Source organism: Pteropus vampyrus, unplaced genomic scaffold (assembly GCF_000151845.1).
Source record: "Pteropus vampyrus isolate Shadow unplaced genomic scaffold, Pvam_2.0 Scaffold70, whole genome shotgun sequence".
Taxonomy (NCBI): Eukaryota; Metazoa; Chordata; class Mammalia; order Chiroptera; family Pteropodidae; genus Pteropus; species Pteropus vampyrus.
In genome coordinates, this window is record NW_011888851.1 from 6,754,433 (window position 1) to 6,771,634 (window position 17,202).

Below are 17,202 nucleotides of genomic sequence, written 5' to 3' on the forward strand. Positions count from 1 at the left end.
GTCGGCACTCTGGCTCTAGCCAGTTCCTGGGACCACCTGGAAGTTACCTCCCAAGTTTCTGGGGCCTGTCCCAGGGCCTCCAGGAAGGCGCATTTGCCTGGGTGCTGAGCATCAGACAGATAACCTTTTTGTTCCACATAACTCTAATTTTTCTTTCATAGGATTGCATTTTGCTTTTTTCTTTACATATCTCACTTCTTTTTATACTTTACCATCCCCACTGCTCTTCTCAGTGCATACATTTTTTAAATTTATTTCTTCTGTCTCTCTCGCTCATTAATAAAGATGTTAAATAAGTCTGAACCAAACACTAACCTCTGTAGAGTCCTACAGGACACTTTCCTGTAATTAGCTATGCCACCTTTCATCTCTCTAATGTCCCTTAGTTTCAGATTTCCAGCTGGTTTTGAATCCATGTGACTTTTTATCTAGTCTCATTTGAACCAATTTCATGACTGAATATCTGTGAGATGTTTTAGTTGATTCAGATCCAGGCCTGTGGAGAGCTTTGCTATATTCAGATTTTTAAAAACATTAATAGAGTACAATTTGGTCTTAATAAACTGAGCCTTCCTAATGTACCACTTTCCAATATTCTTTTCAATCATAGCAATATTTTCTCCATTAATGTCATGGTAATTTGAATTGTGTTGACGTCAGACTTCACAAAAGGTACTCTTACTGTCAGGAATAATCCTCTTAGACCTTTTAAAAGATAACTATTTCTTAGTGGTTGTGCTATTTCCAATATCCTATAATGACTTTATTTTTAAAAAATAAATAGTTGGGTATTCTGTAATCACCTAATTAACCAGTTTCTAATGTACTTTTTTGTACAAAACAGGGAGTGATTTAAACACGTGAGCAGCTAGAGCTCATATTATTTTATTAAATAATTTAAAATTGTGCAGCCATTTAAAAACAACTCTAAGTCTTTGAAATGTAACTGATAAGTGGTGGACTATTCTGAGGTTAATTTCTGGACACCAGAGGGCTGTGAGAGTTATAGTCTGTGGTATTTTGATTTGATATATGGAAATCCTTAGACATAGGATGGGAGAGGAATCTCACTATAGGGCTGTAAGAAATTGTCTTTTTGTATCAAGCTAGATTATGTTTTTAAATTAACCAAACCCTTCGATGTATAAGCTTGTGGGGCCTACTACTTCATGTCGGGTTGTAAATTAACTCTTGATTAAAATTAAAAAATCGATCTAAAATATTAGATGTGTGGAACAGTTGTGGAGCAATCATTCTTTGCCTTTTATCTGTACTGGATTTTAAAAATCCTTATCAATAAAAATAGAAAATATTATATTTCTAAGAATTATTGCAGCGATATGGTACAGCCATGTAGCTACCTAATCTTTTTTTTTTTTTTTCCTTTATACCTGCACCGTTTATTTAATGAGGTCCTCTTGGTAGCCCTTTGGCTCACTTATTAAGATTAAGAGAGATTCTCCAAGCAAACAAAGGACAACTAATCTGACCCTCTTTGAAAGCAGATGAGAAGCATCTGTTTTCATGAGATAGGCCAGGGCTGGATTCCATCCTAGACAGCCAATGGAAACTTTTAAACAATAAGGTTTTAAAATGAAATCCTTTTGAAGTAGCAGAGCTGTCTCTACTCCGGGGGAAATGAAAAGTTAAGGCGATGTGGCAGATCCTCTGATGGTAGAGAATCTGTAGAGCCATTTACGGAGCAAACTATAACCCCCTTGAAAATCTCGTGTACACTAGTTATAAGGCTCTCTTTATCCTCTACTGAGAATAGAGAAGTAGCATTTACTTGGCGTGTTTGAAAATTTTGTTTGAACAGACATCAACCGTATAATTATAAGAAGTGAAGAGGAATAGCTAGAAAGAAACCTGGGACTCAGTTGACTTGGGTGTAAATATGAGTCTGCATTGACGTTCACATAAAATAAAACACAGTTTCTCTTGTCCCCCTAGGAAGACAGTGGACACCTCAAGTGTAGAAGTCAGCAGATTTTTTCTACAAAGAGCCAGACAACAAACATTTTAGGCTTTGTGAGCTATGAGTTCTCTTGTAACTACTCAGCTCTGCTGCCGTAGTGTGAAAGCAGCACAGACAATACATAAGTGAGTGGGCGTGGTCGTGTTCCAAAAACACTTTCTTTATGGACACTGAAATTTGAATTTAACGTATTTTCACATGCCATGGAATAATTTTTCTTCTTTTACCATTTTCTCGTGGGCCATATAAAAACAAGCCATAGGCCGGATTTGCCTGCTTCAGGCAAATCCAATAGTTTGCCAACTCCTGATCTAGTGTACACAGCGTGTTCCCCCCACGATACCTAGTGCCGTCCTAGGGACCCTGTAGGTGTTCAGTAAATACTTGTTCACTTAGTTGTCATGATGTCAGAGCAAAGAGTAAGCCTTTTGCTATACAACACACACTTGACATTTACAAGAGATTTATCTCTAAGTCTTTGCTAATCCCCCATTCCAAAGTACCACTCTTGCAGATAATTTCTCCCATAAAATGCACTCAAGGATAACAGAATAATTAAAGTGACCCTTTCAGGCCCTTCACGATTCTATAAATATGGGCTAAAGTCTTTTACTAAGTGATTAAAATAAATTCTGTCACCAAAATCAATTCTCTGTCACATTACATCATTGCTGTGATGACATTAACAATGAGTTTACCTCAGTCTGAAAAACTAATCCATAGCGATAATGAGTGATGGTGACCTCTCTACTATATAGCACTTGTGTTAGCCAAGGAGCAGAATGATAAGACGTCTCAGCAGGATGGGCGGGCCCAGCAGCCCAGCCATTCCAGTGAGTGTCACACATACAGAGGAGCAGAGAATACTAGGTTACTTCAAGAGGCAGGTGTTGGACATGACTAAAGCTCCTCCAGTGCCTTAAGTGGCTTCCTCCTAAACTTTATCCTCTAAGCGGTTACACTTGGCGTTTATGCCTTAGCAAATTTCACATGATTACGTGTCTCTGGACCTGAGGGTTGTTTTCAAACACCAAGAGTGTGAGCATGATAGTCATTCTTGCTAACGCCCTGTTGTACTTTATATTGGTGAGAATCTTGGAATCTTATGTCCTGTTTTGGTCACCACGCTGTAGAAGATACGGACTTGCCAGAGATGGTCTACAAAACAATAAGATGATCAAAATGATAGACAGTTTCATCTGTAGGGAAAAATGAAAGAAATCAGGATCGTTTTGTCTTTGAAAGGGAAAACAATTCTTGCCATCAAAAAGGGTCTTTTTTTTTTTTTCCCCTTTTAGGGGAATTTGATTAGACTCTGCAAAGGGAGAAGTAAAGTGTGTAAGCCTGCATTATGTGGGACCAGGTATCAGGTGATTGCAAGGGAAACTTACTTTAAAGGAAGGTCTGATAAAGTCTGTAATGGGCATGGAGAAGGAGAAGGTAGTATCTGCAAACTGTGGAGAAGAAATGGTTGGCTGCATGGTTTAGGCATCAGCTACTCGATATTAGGTGACTGAACGAGTTGATTTTTTGAGATTTTTTTTCCCTGCAGTGTATTCCTTGATTCAAATAGCCTAACTGAAACAAACAAAAAATAGGAACTGCTTTCTTGGGAATTAAATTTATCCAGAATGACATTTATTCCAGCCTAATGATGAGTCTGCCATTGGCTGATGATCAGTGGACCCCTTGTCTTTTCCTTCATTTTGTTGTATTGTGAGCCTCCAGGGGCTGTAGGCAGCAAGCATTTTTGAGACTCCAGTGATATCTCACTCTTCAGACAGAACGTCAGACTCTTCAACTGTATTTTCAACTGTCTTGTGAGACAAAGACTAATTGGTTTGACCTCATGCTGTCGCATGTTGAGAGACATGAATCTTCAGCACTCTTCCTTGAATTCATTGATTTCATTAAACACTGTCTGCCTATGTTTGCAAAATGTTGTAATTTCCCAGTGATTTCTTCGAACTACAGCGCATAAACAGATTTTTTGGAACAGTGCCATTTCTTAGCTTTGATCTTGTGTTTTAATCTTTTATTTCCAATAGGTCTACATTGAATCCATTGAGCCACATAAAATATCAACCTTAGGGAAAAGTAACGTGATAGTCACAGGAGCAAACTTTACGCAGGCATCTAACATCGTAATGATCCTGAAAGGAACCAGTACTTGTGAGAAGGATGTGTGAGTTAAAATATTAGTAATTTATTCTTGGTAATATAGTGAAAAGCTAAACGTATGCCAAAGGAATATAATCTTTATATAGTCGAATTATTTCCATATGTCAAAGTGGGCCAGTTTCTCTGTATATTTGATATAATGTAATTTTAAAAAGTGAAATCATTTATACACCACATTCGAAGTTAATTGGGAGGGAATCTGTCCCATGTTCTCCCAAAAATCTCAGTACACGATAATTTCAGGTTGTCCTGATTTGTCTTCATTAACAAAATCAAGTATTTCGAGTAACAAATATCATTGTTAAAGATGTCCCACTTAGAAAACCAGTTGAGTACTTTGTACCTCAGAATTTAATGAGAAAATGTGACAACTCTTCCGATAGATTGCCTGAAGTTGAAAAAAGAAACTTTCTGATCCATTTTACTCTATAGCCTTCTCTTTATTGGAGTGGTTTCAGGCTCAAATAATGAGTAAATGGAACATACAGTAGTTTAAAAAAAGAAAGAAGGAGGAAGGGAGGAAGGGAAGGAAGGAGAGAGAGAGGGAAAGGAGGAGGGAGGAAAGGAGAACGAACACCCCAAAACAAAACATATCTGGTCAGGGCACTACTTGAACGTCATCATTTCTATGACTTCTTTTCCCCTAACTCATCCTTTCAATGAAACTTTTGAGAGAGAAAAAATTTCAGTGTCTTACTGACGTTCTTGTACAAATATTCCCCCTCTCAAAAAAAAAAAAAAAGAGATGTAATAATGATAACAATAGATAATTTGAGTTTTCTGCTTGTTAGCTTTTAGAAGTTTGGGCTGATTTGAAATAAATGATGTTGCCGTCTACATAAAGTATAATACTGAGCTTGTTCTCATCACGGAAATGCATTGAAGACAATCTGCTGAAGCGTGGTGTTTTGGTTTTTAACTCCTCAAATTCGTACACCATTTTAATCTGCCACACTTAGTTACTGAATTTTCTATTTTAATTCATTTGCCATGTATAACTGCCATCCCCTACCCCTTCTAGCAGTAAATTTGGGATGTCTGTTATCTCGAAGGAAAAAGCTCCTCGTCGGTGGCTTTTCTCTGTTCTGCTATTTACCAGAATTTACAAGTACATATTAGTGGCTGTATCTATGCAACATAGGTATTTTGTGCCGTTTATCCTGGCTAAATACCTTATTGCAAAAATCTTTCATTTTGTGTAACGAAATCTGAAGTTAGACACCTGTGCATTCACTGAAAGGCAATTAACTTCACTGAAAAATAAGTAGTTTTTCAGAGCTTTACCATGTTTCTGTCTCTTTATGCTCTCATTTCAATTCTGAATGTGTCTTGAGATCCTGCAGTTATTAAATTAAATGACTAAGAGACCTTTCTGCATGTAGCATTTCGCTAACCACATTTGTGTGGTGAACCCAAGTTCATGAGCAGTAAACATAATACCCCGTCAATCCTACATCTGACTTCATGCTGCACATAATCCCAAACTCTTTTAATGTGATCTTTTAAAAATGCCTAGTTATTCCAACAGAGAAAAATTTGACAGTAGTAGTGGAGTGACCCACATTTCCGCCTCTCTCCTTCCAAAATTTATAAACAAGTTTGAATTTTAATGATCAGCCATTTTATGATGAATTTCCTATATCTAGAATGTAAAGCGGAGGTAGTATAAGTACAAACTGACTCTCATGTTTTTTGAATTTGCCTTATGGTTAGAATCTAATATTACAACTTAAAGGATATGTGCATTAAAGTTAATAATCATGCACATTATTTAAGGCATAATGATAACTTCTCATGTAGCATAATTATACTGATTATTATTCAGACACAACCCAGTCTTAATCATTCATGCTTTAGAGGGCCATTGTGGACTTGACGCGCGGAGGAAGCGGCAGGTTACAGAGAGAATGTTGTAGAAAGAAGGCTTTGCTTTGACTCCCAAGGGTGACAAGGATACACCCTGCAGATGTCAGGAGCACCCACAACAGTCCTAGCTAATTTCCAGTCTGGAGCTCCTTGGGAGGCAGGTTGGCTCTGACGGCTGATTGATTCTGAGGCCCCTGGGCTCTTGGCATGGACTTTAAGTCATAGGCTCTCTGCTCTCAATGCAGCAGAATTCCCAGCTGTGCCGGGGTTGAGTTCTACCCTCCCAGTGCTTGACTGGGGCTGCTCTTTTTTTAAAACTTTTCATTACAGACATTTGCAAACATACACAAGAGAAAAGAGTGAAGTGAACCTCTCTGTACCCATCCTCCAGCTTCAGAACTTTCCAACTCTTGCCAATCTTGTGTCGTCGATTTCCTCCTCAGTTTTGGAGGGGAGGGAACAATGGCGGCTGGAGTTCTTAAAAGCATGTTCCGGACACCAAATTCTTTCACTCATAAATACTTCAGTGGCGTATGTCTCTGACAGGGAAAGATAGTGCCATTATTGTACTTGACAGAATTAACAGTAATTCCTTAATATAACTTAATACCCAGTTCATGTTCTGCTTTCTGTTAGGGTTTCTTAAGGGCTCTGGTTATATCTCTTTCTTCCCCCACTTCTAAGGGAAATGCAAATAAATACAAAAATGCACAAAAGAAAGAGAAACCCTGCCCCAGATGATGCCAAACTGGATAAGTGGCCCCTGATTAATCAGCAGTTGCCTGCAGCTGTTCTGATAGTTCATGAACTGCTGTAGTTCATGAAATTCATATGCTGTCACCTTGGGTAATTAACTATGCTAAGTGTCTATGTCATATAAGAGTTCTTTTTCTACTTCTTTCTAGGATACGGGTTAGCCATGTGCTAAATGACACCCACATGAAATTCTCTCTACCGTCAAGCCGAAAAGAGATAAAGGATGTGTGTATCCAGTTTGATGGTGGGAACTGTTCTCCTGTGGGACCCTTGTCTTACATTGCTCTGCCACAATGTTCCCTCATATATCCTGCTACCACCTGGATCAGGTACTTTCTAATTCATATTTTTCTCTTGTTATAGTTAAAAGGGTCAGATGCATACAGATCATGTATTTCATGCAAATAAATATAAAAATAATAGTCATATCTAAATTCCTCTCACAGAATTTCTCGCAGGATTTATTCCTAAAAACAAGCGCATACCTGACAAACAGGTTGCTTCCCATCATCACAGTAAACTCTATGAGCACTTCCTGTTTTACTCTTAGCCGTGGCTGCCAGGAAACTCACAGCTAAAATGTTTGTTCATACTCTCGTTTCTTTTTAGATCATATAAATCTTTCAGCTTTTAAAATATTTATTCAATTGCAGTAACTATTCTTGGTCTAGTTTTCTGGTACAAACACATGACCTTCTTCACTCCGTCTCACTCCTGCCCATGACGCAAAGCTTCTTTCTTACGTCTTTCGTTTTATAACCTTTAGAATAAACTGTTTTGAATAATTTAAGGAACTGGTGGGCGGTATCTAAATGAAAAGCAGTATCTACAGTTTAAAGATGCTCCCTAAGTGAGATGTAAATTCCAAAATAAACTCTTCCAGGTGACTCCAATATATTAAGGAAAAAAAATTATCTCTCTAGTCGAATTTAAATTCACTTTTAAGATTTTGGAATATAACCCTAAAGATATTTTCTTCACCTGAAGCTAATTTTCTAAGTACAGTCTAGTGGAAACTACAGAAGCTTTGTTTTAAGAAAGAAAGATAAAACCAAAAAAGGGATGGTGGGAATATTCTTTTATTATTATTCTTTTAAGATTCATATTCTTTTTTAAGATTAAGTGAGAGGTAGATGTATGAGACTGCTAGGGCTGCAATAGCAAAGTACCACATACTGGGTGGATTAAATAACAGATATTTATGTCATCAAATTTCTGGAAGCTGGAAGTCCAAGATCAAGGTGCTGTCAGGGTTGGTTTCTTCTGAGGCCTCTCTACCTGGCCTGTAGATGGCCTTCTCCTCCCTGTGCCTTCACATGGCTTTCCCCCTGAGCCTAGCTCTGTCCTAATTTCCTCTTTTTATAAGGATACCAGTCATATTGGATTTTGGCTACCCGAGTGACCTCATTTAAAGACCTTGTCTCCAAATTACCCCTTTAAAGACCTTGTCTCCAAATAAGTCACGTTCTGAGGTCCTGGGGGTTAGGACTTCAACAGTTCCATCCATAACAGTGGCATGAGGAAATGTGAAATTTCCAAACCAAGGCTCTAGCGTGCCACTCCCTGCTCTCGGTCTAATTCCTTCCTATAAATTAAAGCACACATGGATGTGGCACTCCCCACATGCCTGGTATGTTATATCTATTGACTCAGTTAATGTTCACAAGCGTAAGGGCTCTGCTATGAGTGGCCCCCTTTGCAGATGAGGAAACTGAGACATGGAGTATTCAAATGACTTGCCCAGGCTCCCAGGCAGCCTGGCCCAGGGTGCTGTGCTCTAAGACACCAGTGTTCTGCTTTGCCGTAAAATAAGAAGCTTCTTAATGTCCAGTCAGCTTTCATATTCTGAGCTTGGGTCTCTCGGTGACTCCAAGGCAAGAACGTGGCTCTGCGGTCTAGCCATTGGCAGAGTATGCTTGGCCTGGTTTTCTAGTGATGGAGACAGGCTGGCATGAGGCCAACTCGGCCCTTCCTCCTTGAGGCTGGAAGGTTCAGGGCTCAATGTCTTTCTTCTGCCCTACACAAATTGACCTGTTCGTGTCCACCTCCTGGTCTTGTCATCCTGGGCTCAGCTGACATGCTCAGGCGCCTGTCCCCGGGAATGAGTGTCTAGTGACCTACATGAATGAGGGTGCAAGGGCAGCCAGAACTGTGGACAGCTGTTTATTTCACATCTAATGACCACTTTACTTATATGCAATTAGGTGCTAAGAATATGTGAAATCATTTGGCTTGGTTTTGGAGAGATAGAACGTAGCTGTTATTTATATGGTTTACCAAATAGGAATATATACTTTTAATGTCATTTATAATTTTACCTTGTCCAAAGTGTTCCCAGTCTCCCTGAATAAAATGTAATTGGTAGTTTGGGAGTTTGATTTTGAAAATTGTTAGATTGAAGAATCTTCGTATAGATTAAGCAGCAATCAAACAAAATTCTGTTTAGTGAAACCTTTTCAAGGTACAGTTGATGATCTGAATATATGTGGCAACATGACACAACAGAACTCAAAATTCCGCAGAAGAATTTGGGCATTTTCCTACAAATTGCAACAGGCTCTGATGTGACTTTTTATATTCGTGTATCTTAAAAACTATGACTTTATAACCGGTATCATTAAAAGATCTCTAAAATTGTCCTGCATTTGAATTTTGAATTTGTTAATTTGCTTTCAAACATAAGTGAGTTTAATATTAAGTGTGAACAAATTGATAGCTTTGTTCATAAATGTAAAATACCCGTATGTTCATTATAAAACTCCTATTGTTGCATTTTTCCTTGCAGCGGTGGTCAAAACATAACCATCACGGGCAGAAATTTTGATGTAATTGACAACTTAATCATTTCACATGAGTTAAAAGGAAACATAAATGTAAGTCTTTGGCCGCTTTGTAATAATAGTTATTTTCAAGGATGATTTTGTTACTATCACACTAAAATATGTTGGGGAATATAGTTTATTTCTGTGTCTTTGTGATATTCTGTGCTTTTACCCGTTGCATGATGTATACCATCTGTGCTATAGTGGAAATAATAAGACCTTAAACTTGTAGTTAAGTATTTCAGGCAGTGGCACAGGGGAAAGAGGAAGGAACTTGGTATGACAAGACCTGCCATTTTCTCATGTGTGATTTATGGCAAGTCACTTTAATGAGACAATGTTTATGAATATGTGTGAAAATGCCTTGTGAGTGGCGAAGGCGTCACGTAAGGAAGAATTGTATTTCTGCGAAGAGTACGTGCAAAAAGAGAACTGCAGTTCAGAGGTTCAGTGACCTGCTAAGGTCCCAGAGATCTCGTCATAGACCATCGTCTCTTTGACCTGATTTGGTCCCTTCCTCTGACCTCGCCTCCTCTTGCCTTTCAACTTCCCATACAGAGTGGTCTGATGCCCACCACTCACCCAGTTCTTACACCGAGAGGCGTCACACACAGACCTCGTCGTAGGAAACGATGCATTTCAGATACGGGTTGGAGCCTCTGAGTGCACTTCTGAACTCTTCCCGAAAGCTCACCCCGTTCTTTCTCCCCTTTCTCTCCTCCCTTCACGAGATGTGAAGGTAGCAGCCTCTCTGGGGCCCAGGCTGATAACTTCCTGCTGAAGCTGGCGGGTTTGTGAGTGGCCACAGACCTGGCTCCTGCTTAAGCCCAGATACAGGAGGCCTTCTTAAGTCATCCTTACAGCCTTGTCATACACATGTCCACCTACTGACGCACTTCAGAGCCAGTTCCAAGCCTCACATTGTATTTGATTCCAGGCCCCGTCTCCATGATGTGAACACATCACGTTGAATTGTTTGCGTAGGTTGACCCTCTGACCAGAAACGTTGTCTGAATTTGTTAGTGGACTTGCTCTCTCTCCCTTGCTGCTGTTGCTAGATCAAGTAGAACTTATCATGCACCTACAGTAGGCAAAACATTTTGATGGGTGCAGGGGAAAAGATAAATAAGATAGTAATATCGCTATGATGGAGGGAGATAGCTAATCCGCACTGGGATTCAAAGTTGAGAGCACAGGATGTCCTCAAAATCTAAATCCTCTGATTCCCTTCCAGCTCAGAAACCCTGTATGTCCAAGAAGGCACTGCGTTATTTCGGCATCAAAGGGAAATTAAATATGGATTGAGTTAAGAATGTCTGAAGAGTAGAGCAGGGTGGGTAGAACTCAGATAGGTGGGAGCAAGGAGGCAGTTTCAGGTGCAGAGGATGAGGATGAGTTAGTCCCAGGCCTGTGACGAGACTGTGTCAGTTGTGCTCAGTCAGAGCCTAGAGGATGGATTGGGAATGTGCAAGAGGGATGGCTAGAAAACCGTTGGTTGTAAGAGAGTGTCAGACTGATAATTGTGCCCTTAATTCTATAGACGGTGGGGAGAATTGAAGATCTTTAAGCAGGCAGTGACATGAATATAGGTTCCCTTTATGACGATTATTTTGGCAATGGTGCCACATGGGATAGTTTGGAGAAGCAGTAACTGAAAAAAAAGGCCAGGAGACCAACGAGAATGCGAATGCAAAGGCCAGATGTGCTTGAGATGTGAGCAGGTCCCGTGGCTGAGCCGTCCGTTGGGCTGTTATCAGTAGGGCAGGTCTGGAGTGCTGGGGCGAGTGTGGAACTGGAGATGATTGGGTCCTCTTTGGAAAGTCGTCTTAAGAGGGAGATTGGGAACAGCACTGTGGGAGTGAGAACACAGCAGAAGAAGAGAAGAGTGCCCAGGATAGACTCTTGCAGAGCCGCTTCATTTTAAGGAGTGAAAGCAAATAAGGTGGCCAGTGAAGATGACCAAGCAGTTGCTTGGAAACTAACAAAAAAGAGTATTTCCAGTAGTGGGAGCTAGTCACTAGTATGGAAATTGGGAGTTGAGGATAATGAGGTTAGGGTGACCCTGTCACTGGAAATCTTTCTAGAAGTCATCTTTAATATAAAGCTGGCCCTCCGGGGTTACGGCTGCTGAGCAGACAGAGGCAGCGGGGTTGGTAGTTTTCATCATAGTACCAGAATGTCAGCGAGAGACTCGGGGCTGCCGTTCCGAAAGGTGTTAAGGGGGAAAGAGGGTTTGCTGATCCACAGCTCAGCCCTTTGCATCACATTTTCCCACCTACTGCCTCATTCTACCCGCTTTTCTATACTCCAATATTAGAGAGTAAATTAAAAAGAGGAAAACGCAGCTGAAAAAAAGTGAAAAAAAAAAAAAAAAAAAAGAGAGTAAATTAAAAAGAGGAAAACGCAGCTGAAAAAAAGTGAAAAAAAGAGAAAAAAAAAAGAGGAAAACTCCCCACCTCCCCACCTGACCAATTTCTTTCCACAGTTTTATTGCTCTTTTTAAAAGACGTTTGTCGACTTCCCTTTCCCAGCAGTTTTATCTGCCTGTCTCTCTGGACACCTGAAAATGACAATATTTATGTTTGTTTGTTTTTTTATAAATAAACTTTTAAAGTGGGCCGGACTTTCTTCATCGTTCCCAGTCTTCTCGCTCTTCATTTCACGGGGGTTGCATGGTCCCTTTTACTTTTGTTTTCCCCTATTTTCTCTTAGGCCTGCAAAGCCTTTTCCTTTTTGTGGTGAGAGTTTCTGCTAAAGCACTACAGGAGGTTCCCCAACAAAGAGTGAGTCAGCCAGCTGCCTGCAGGCCAGCTGCCGGCCCTTGCTGAGGGTTCCTTTCCGCCCTTCCCGGATAGACTCAGCCTTGGTGGCTTGAAGGACACACAAGCCTGTTGGTGCAAAGTCTTCCCCTTTTTCTATCCTACTTCTTTCTGTGTACCATTTTCCCCCACGCATAACCTTCTGCCTGCTTTCACTGTCGTTAGTAAGAACAACAGCTAGCATTTTCGAGTCCTTACTGTGTGCCAGGAACTATTCTAAGCGTTTTACGTGGATAATCTCATTTGACATGGCCCTCGTGTAATTTAATGAGCCCTCATCTCGGTTAATTTGATGTACGGTTAATTCAGCTCTGCGAGGCAGGCAGTTTTGCTGTCCCATTTTACAGATGAGAAAATAGAAACACAAAGAAGTTCGGTTGCCTGGGTCACTTAGTTCTTAAATCCCAGAGCTGGAATTCATAAATGAAGTTGTTAAATGCTCTTTTCTTCTCCCTCAGGTCTCTGAACATTGTATGGCAACTCACTGCAGGTTCCTAGCCCCCAGTTTAAAGAGTTCGAAAGCACGTACCAATGTCACCGTGAAGCTGAGAGTTCAGGAGACCTACCTGGACTGTGGAAGCTTGCAGTACCTTGAGGACCCCAGATTTACAGGGTATCGGGTCGACCCCGAGGTGGACACAGAATTAGAAGTAAAAATTCTAGTATGTTTCTCTTTTCTCGTGTGGGCTGCGCCCACTCCCAACTGGAAAGGTGTGCTTATATTTGTGAGTTTCCACATGTGTCCTGATTTCTTCATCTTCGCTTTGTTTTTCGCAGAAAGAAAATGATAACTTCAACATTTCCGAGAAAGACATTGAAATTACTCTCTTCCATGGGGAAAATAAGCAATTAAATTGCAGCTTTGAAAACATTACTAGAAATCAAGATCTCACCACCATCCTCTGCAAAATTAAAGGCATCAGAACTGCAAACAGAATCGCCTCCTCTTCCAAGAAAGTCCGTGTAAGTCCCCTGACAGTTCTCTCCGTTAGTTTTACTTTATTTGGGGGGAATTCCTTGGCTAAACCAGAAGTCGGAATGTAATCTTTCTTGGATCTTTAGATCCTCACTTTAAATAGAAGATAAACGAAGCTGGTGTTGCAAACCCAAGCATAATTTCTCCGAAATAGCTGCCAGAATCCATCCGTGTGCCTATTCGAATGTCAGAGCGTTGAACACACCATTGTTTATAATACTAATGAGTCTTGATAGCTTTTGTTCTAGGCATATGTTGAGACTGTAGCATCTGCAAGCAGAATCTTTAGACCCCTCGAATGAGCTGTCGTTCTTTTCCCAAATGCAGTGGTGACATGTCTTAGCAGAAATCCAAAATGGGAGCCTCTTTAGCACACTCAGAAGAACATTCACGTCTAATGGAGACCAGATAATCTATGGGTGGTGGGTGGGCTGCTTCCACCACCATGAAGTCATTCTCGCTGCAATTAATCTTTTCCCAGACATGTTTGAGGGCCCCATCACTGGTGTATTTATGGTCCCCAATAAAGATGTGAATCCATGGGGAAGGGAAATATATTAGAAGTCTCCCTTTATGGCATTCATGCCCTATGAGGCTCTCTGCACAGACTATCCCCCCAAAAGTGCTTAATGATCTATAGTCATAAATAACAAGAAAAAAAGAATATCCGACTAGAAGGCAAAATAAAAATGTGTTCATGTCCCAGCTGTACCAGCTAATAACTGTGTGGCCTTAGATAAGTCACTTAGCTTCGCCGAGCCTCCCTTTGTCCATGTGTTGTATTGTAAAAATGTAATAATTATTACCAAATCAGTAAGAACAGCTAAACTCACTAGTGCTCCACCATGTCCAGTTAGCTGAGAAGAGTGAACGCTAGCATTCATTATTCATGAAATAGTTCCCGAGTGCCTACACTGTGGTGGAGATAGAGAGAGAAGAAAACAGAAAAAGAACATCTGCCTTTATGGAGATTACCTAAAGGGATACATAGCAAAGAAAATAAATTAAAAATATGTTAGGCGATGGTAATTGTTAGGGAGAAAAATGAAGCAGGCAGGGGAATAGGAGCATGGGGGCAGGGCTGTCAGTTTGATAAAGGTGAACAGAAACGGCCTCCCTATAAAGCTGACATTTGAGTAAGGACCTCAAGGAAGAGCGGGAATGAGCCATAGGCTGTGCGGGGTAGAGCGCTCTAGGCGAAGAGCACCGCAGGTTGCAAAGGTCCTGAGTCTGGACCTGCCTGGTGTGTTTGAGGAGCAGCAAAGGGGCCAGTGTGGCTGGAGCGGAGGGAGCAAGGGGGAATATTCTCAGGGAGCTGGAGAACTAATGGTGGGAGCAGGGAGACCTGACAGATCATTCGGACCTCGTTGGCCATTGTGAAGACTTGGCTTTGAATTCTGGGAAGGCACTAAAGAGTTTTTTGAGGAGGAGTGTCATAAGCTGACTGACTTAAATGACATAGCACATTTACCCTTTGCAACAACTCTACAGAGGCACCATCAACATTGTGAAGTTGAGGAAAGTGAGGATTGCATGTTTGAGTGACTATCTCAAGCTCCTACAGCTTGTAAGGAGAGCAGGTGGCAAAGCTGGGGTTTAGGACCAAGGCTCCCCAGGTCCAGAATCTGTACTCCAGCCACCTTGCTCAAAGGCCTCCATAGGAGCAGCCAGGATTGAAATGTGCCTTAATACTGATGTGTATGTTGATGCAAAAATAAAGCTTGATATAGAGTTACAAGTTTTACAAAATTTTTATAGCCAAAAACTAAAATTGTGAAAGGCCCTCAGGGATGATCCGGGCAGCATTGCCAAATTGGTTTTTGTCACAGAATGCATCATTCAGAATAGGCCTGCCAAGAAAATGTAAGATGCAGAAGAAATAAAAATCATTTGCTTCCTTAGTCAAGGGGCAAGTGCCTTCTAAACCTCTTTAAACCCCAGAGCAAAGAGGACCAAGGTTTAAAATTTCAATGTCTAGTCCAGCACACCTCAAAACCAAGGCACAGTGAATTTTCTTCATTGGCTCAAGGTCACATAGCTAATCTGGCCTAGAGATGAGACTTGAACTCACATATTCTACCTAGCATGCCACCTCTTTTTGTATCCTGGGGGAAACCCTTTGGGGGAGAAAATTGTATAGATAGGTATGGTACCCAGCTCAGGTGAGTCTAATGACACTTTTTGTCCCCTTAGGTCAAACTGGGAAACTTGGAGCTCTACGTCAAGCAGGAATCAGTTGTTTCCACTTTGTACTATCTGATTGGGCTTCCCATCTTGCTAGTAATTGTCATTTTTGGTAAGTGCCCTGTTTAAATTTGTTAGAGATTTATTCCCTGGGGTCTCTCATCAGACAGGCTGACTTTTAGCTTTCAGGGGCTGTTTGCTTCACTTAAGTATTAATGGATGAAAACCCAAATCAGAACTTTAGAATACTAGATACATGTCGAGGGCTTTATAAACGTTTTTAGGATACTTTATAAATAAAAGGCTGGATTACGAAGACAGTATTTTGGTGTTGAAGAAATATAATCCATGTTGCTTCCTCGATCTTTTGAGTTGTAATGACAGATGTCCTGTTTATATTATTCCCTCAGAATTCTTCTGCAATTTTGGACTCACAGGAGTTGATCATGTCATCCTGCCACCTCATCCTGCCCTCCTACCCCTCACCCCACCCCAACCCTGCTTTTCCTAGAAGAACTATATTTTAGAAGTGTGATTCGTACCATCCATTAAAACGTTTCAAGGCTCATCCAAACCCCACAACCCCATGGTGATTGCCCACTCCCTCAGTCTAGCCCATCCATGTTTTGTTTGGCCCACACAGCATTTTTTTAAAACTTTGAAGTAGCCGACCATATTTTTAAATTAGTGATTCACATTTTTAAAAAGCTCTTGAAAATGTGAAAGATCCGGATCATTCATTAGGTCCCAATTTTCCCATAGCATCAGTTTGCTGGAGCTGAGTAGCAGTGACCTCTTGAGAGAGGCCATATGTTCAGCGGGTTTTTGCTGCACTCTCCACCACTCCCTGCTGTATCCCCCCAGGTCACTTGACTCATCTGTGTACCTGGTCCCCGGAGCCACTTAGTGTGTGACTTTTAGTGCTGAGCTGCTTTTCGTTTTAACTCTGTTTCCTTTTGTCCAAGAAAAAGAGCTCTTCTCCACAACTGATGGAGCACTTCATATTCCTTGATTTAACAGAGGCATTGCCTTTCTAAGATTTTCTGTTAATAGCTGTGAATATCTCCTTCCAGATACCCACTCCCTCACACATTCACCTGCCCATCCCTGCATCCATTTACCTTGTGTTTATCGAGTATCTGTTACATTGCTAATAACTGTGCCAGTCTCCAGAGCTACAGAAGATAAATCTAGTCCTTTGTCATGAGTGGGTCCCAGTCCAGTGAAGGAAGGATTTATGTGTAGAATTAACTGGCCTAATGGAATGAACTAATTTTGCAGAGACCCTGTTTTTCCCTGTGGATGATCATTTTGGGTGTTTTTTTATGCTTTCCCCAATTTGCGCATCCATCTGGATCCAGAACTGGGCTCGATATTTTGATAAAGTCCTGGCTGGTGCCGGCTTCGAGGAAGACAGGGGTCTCCAACCCCTGGGCTGTGGACTGGTAACAGTCTGTGGCCTGTTAGGAACCAGGGCACATGGCAGGAGGTGTGAATGGTGGGCAAGCCAGCAAAGCTTCGTCTATATTTTCAGCTGCTCCCCAGGACTAGCATCACCGCCTCAGCTCCACCTCAGATCATCAGGCATTAGATTCTCATAGAAGCACCAGTCCCTGGTGC

The 17,202-nt window shown here is 41.0% G+C and overlaps 1 protein-coding gene across 1 annotated transcript in view; it reads left to right on the forward strand.

Annotated features, from left to right (window-relative positions):
- PLXNC1 (plexin C1) overlaps positions 1-17,202 on the forward strand; it is a 143,791-nt gene that overhangs the window by 71,513 nt on the left and 55,076 nt on the right. Inside the window, 6 exon segments of the mRNA XM_011361784.2 lie at positions 4,027-4,163; positions 6,931-7,110; positions 9,567-9,654; positions 12,881-13,084; positions 13,200-13,385; positions 15,592-15,694. Of these exon segments, the coding sequence (XP_011360086.1) occupies positions 4,027-4,163; positions 6,931-7,110; positions 9,567-9,654; positions 12,881-13,084; positions 13,200-13,385; positions 15,592-15,694 (898 nt within the window).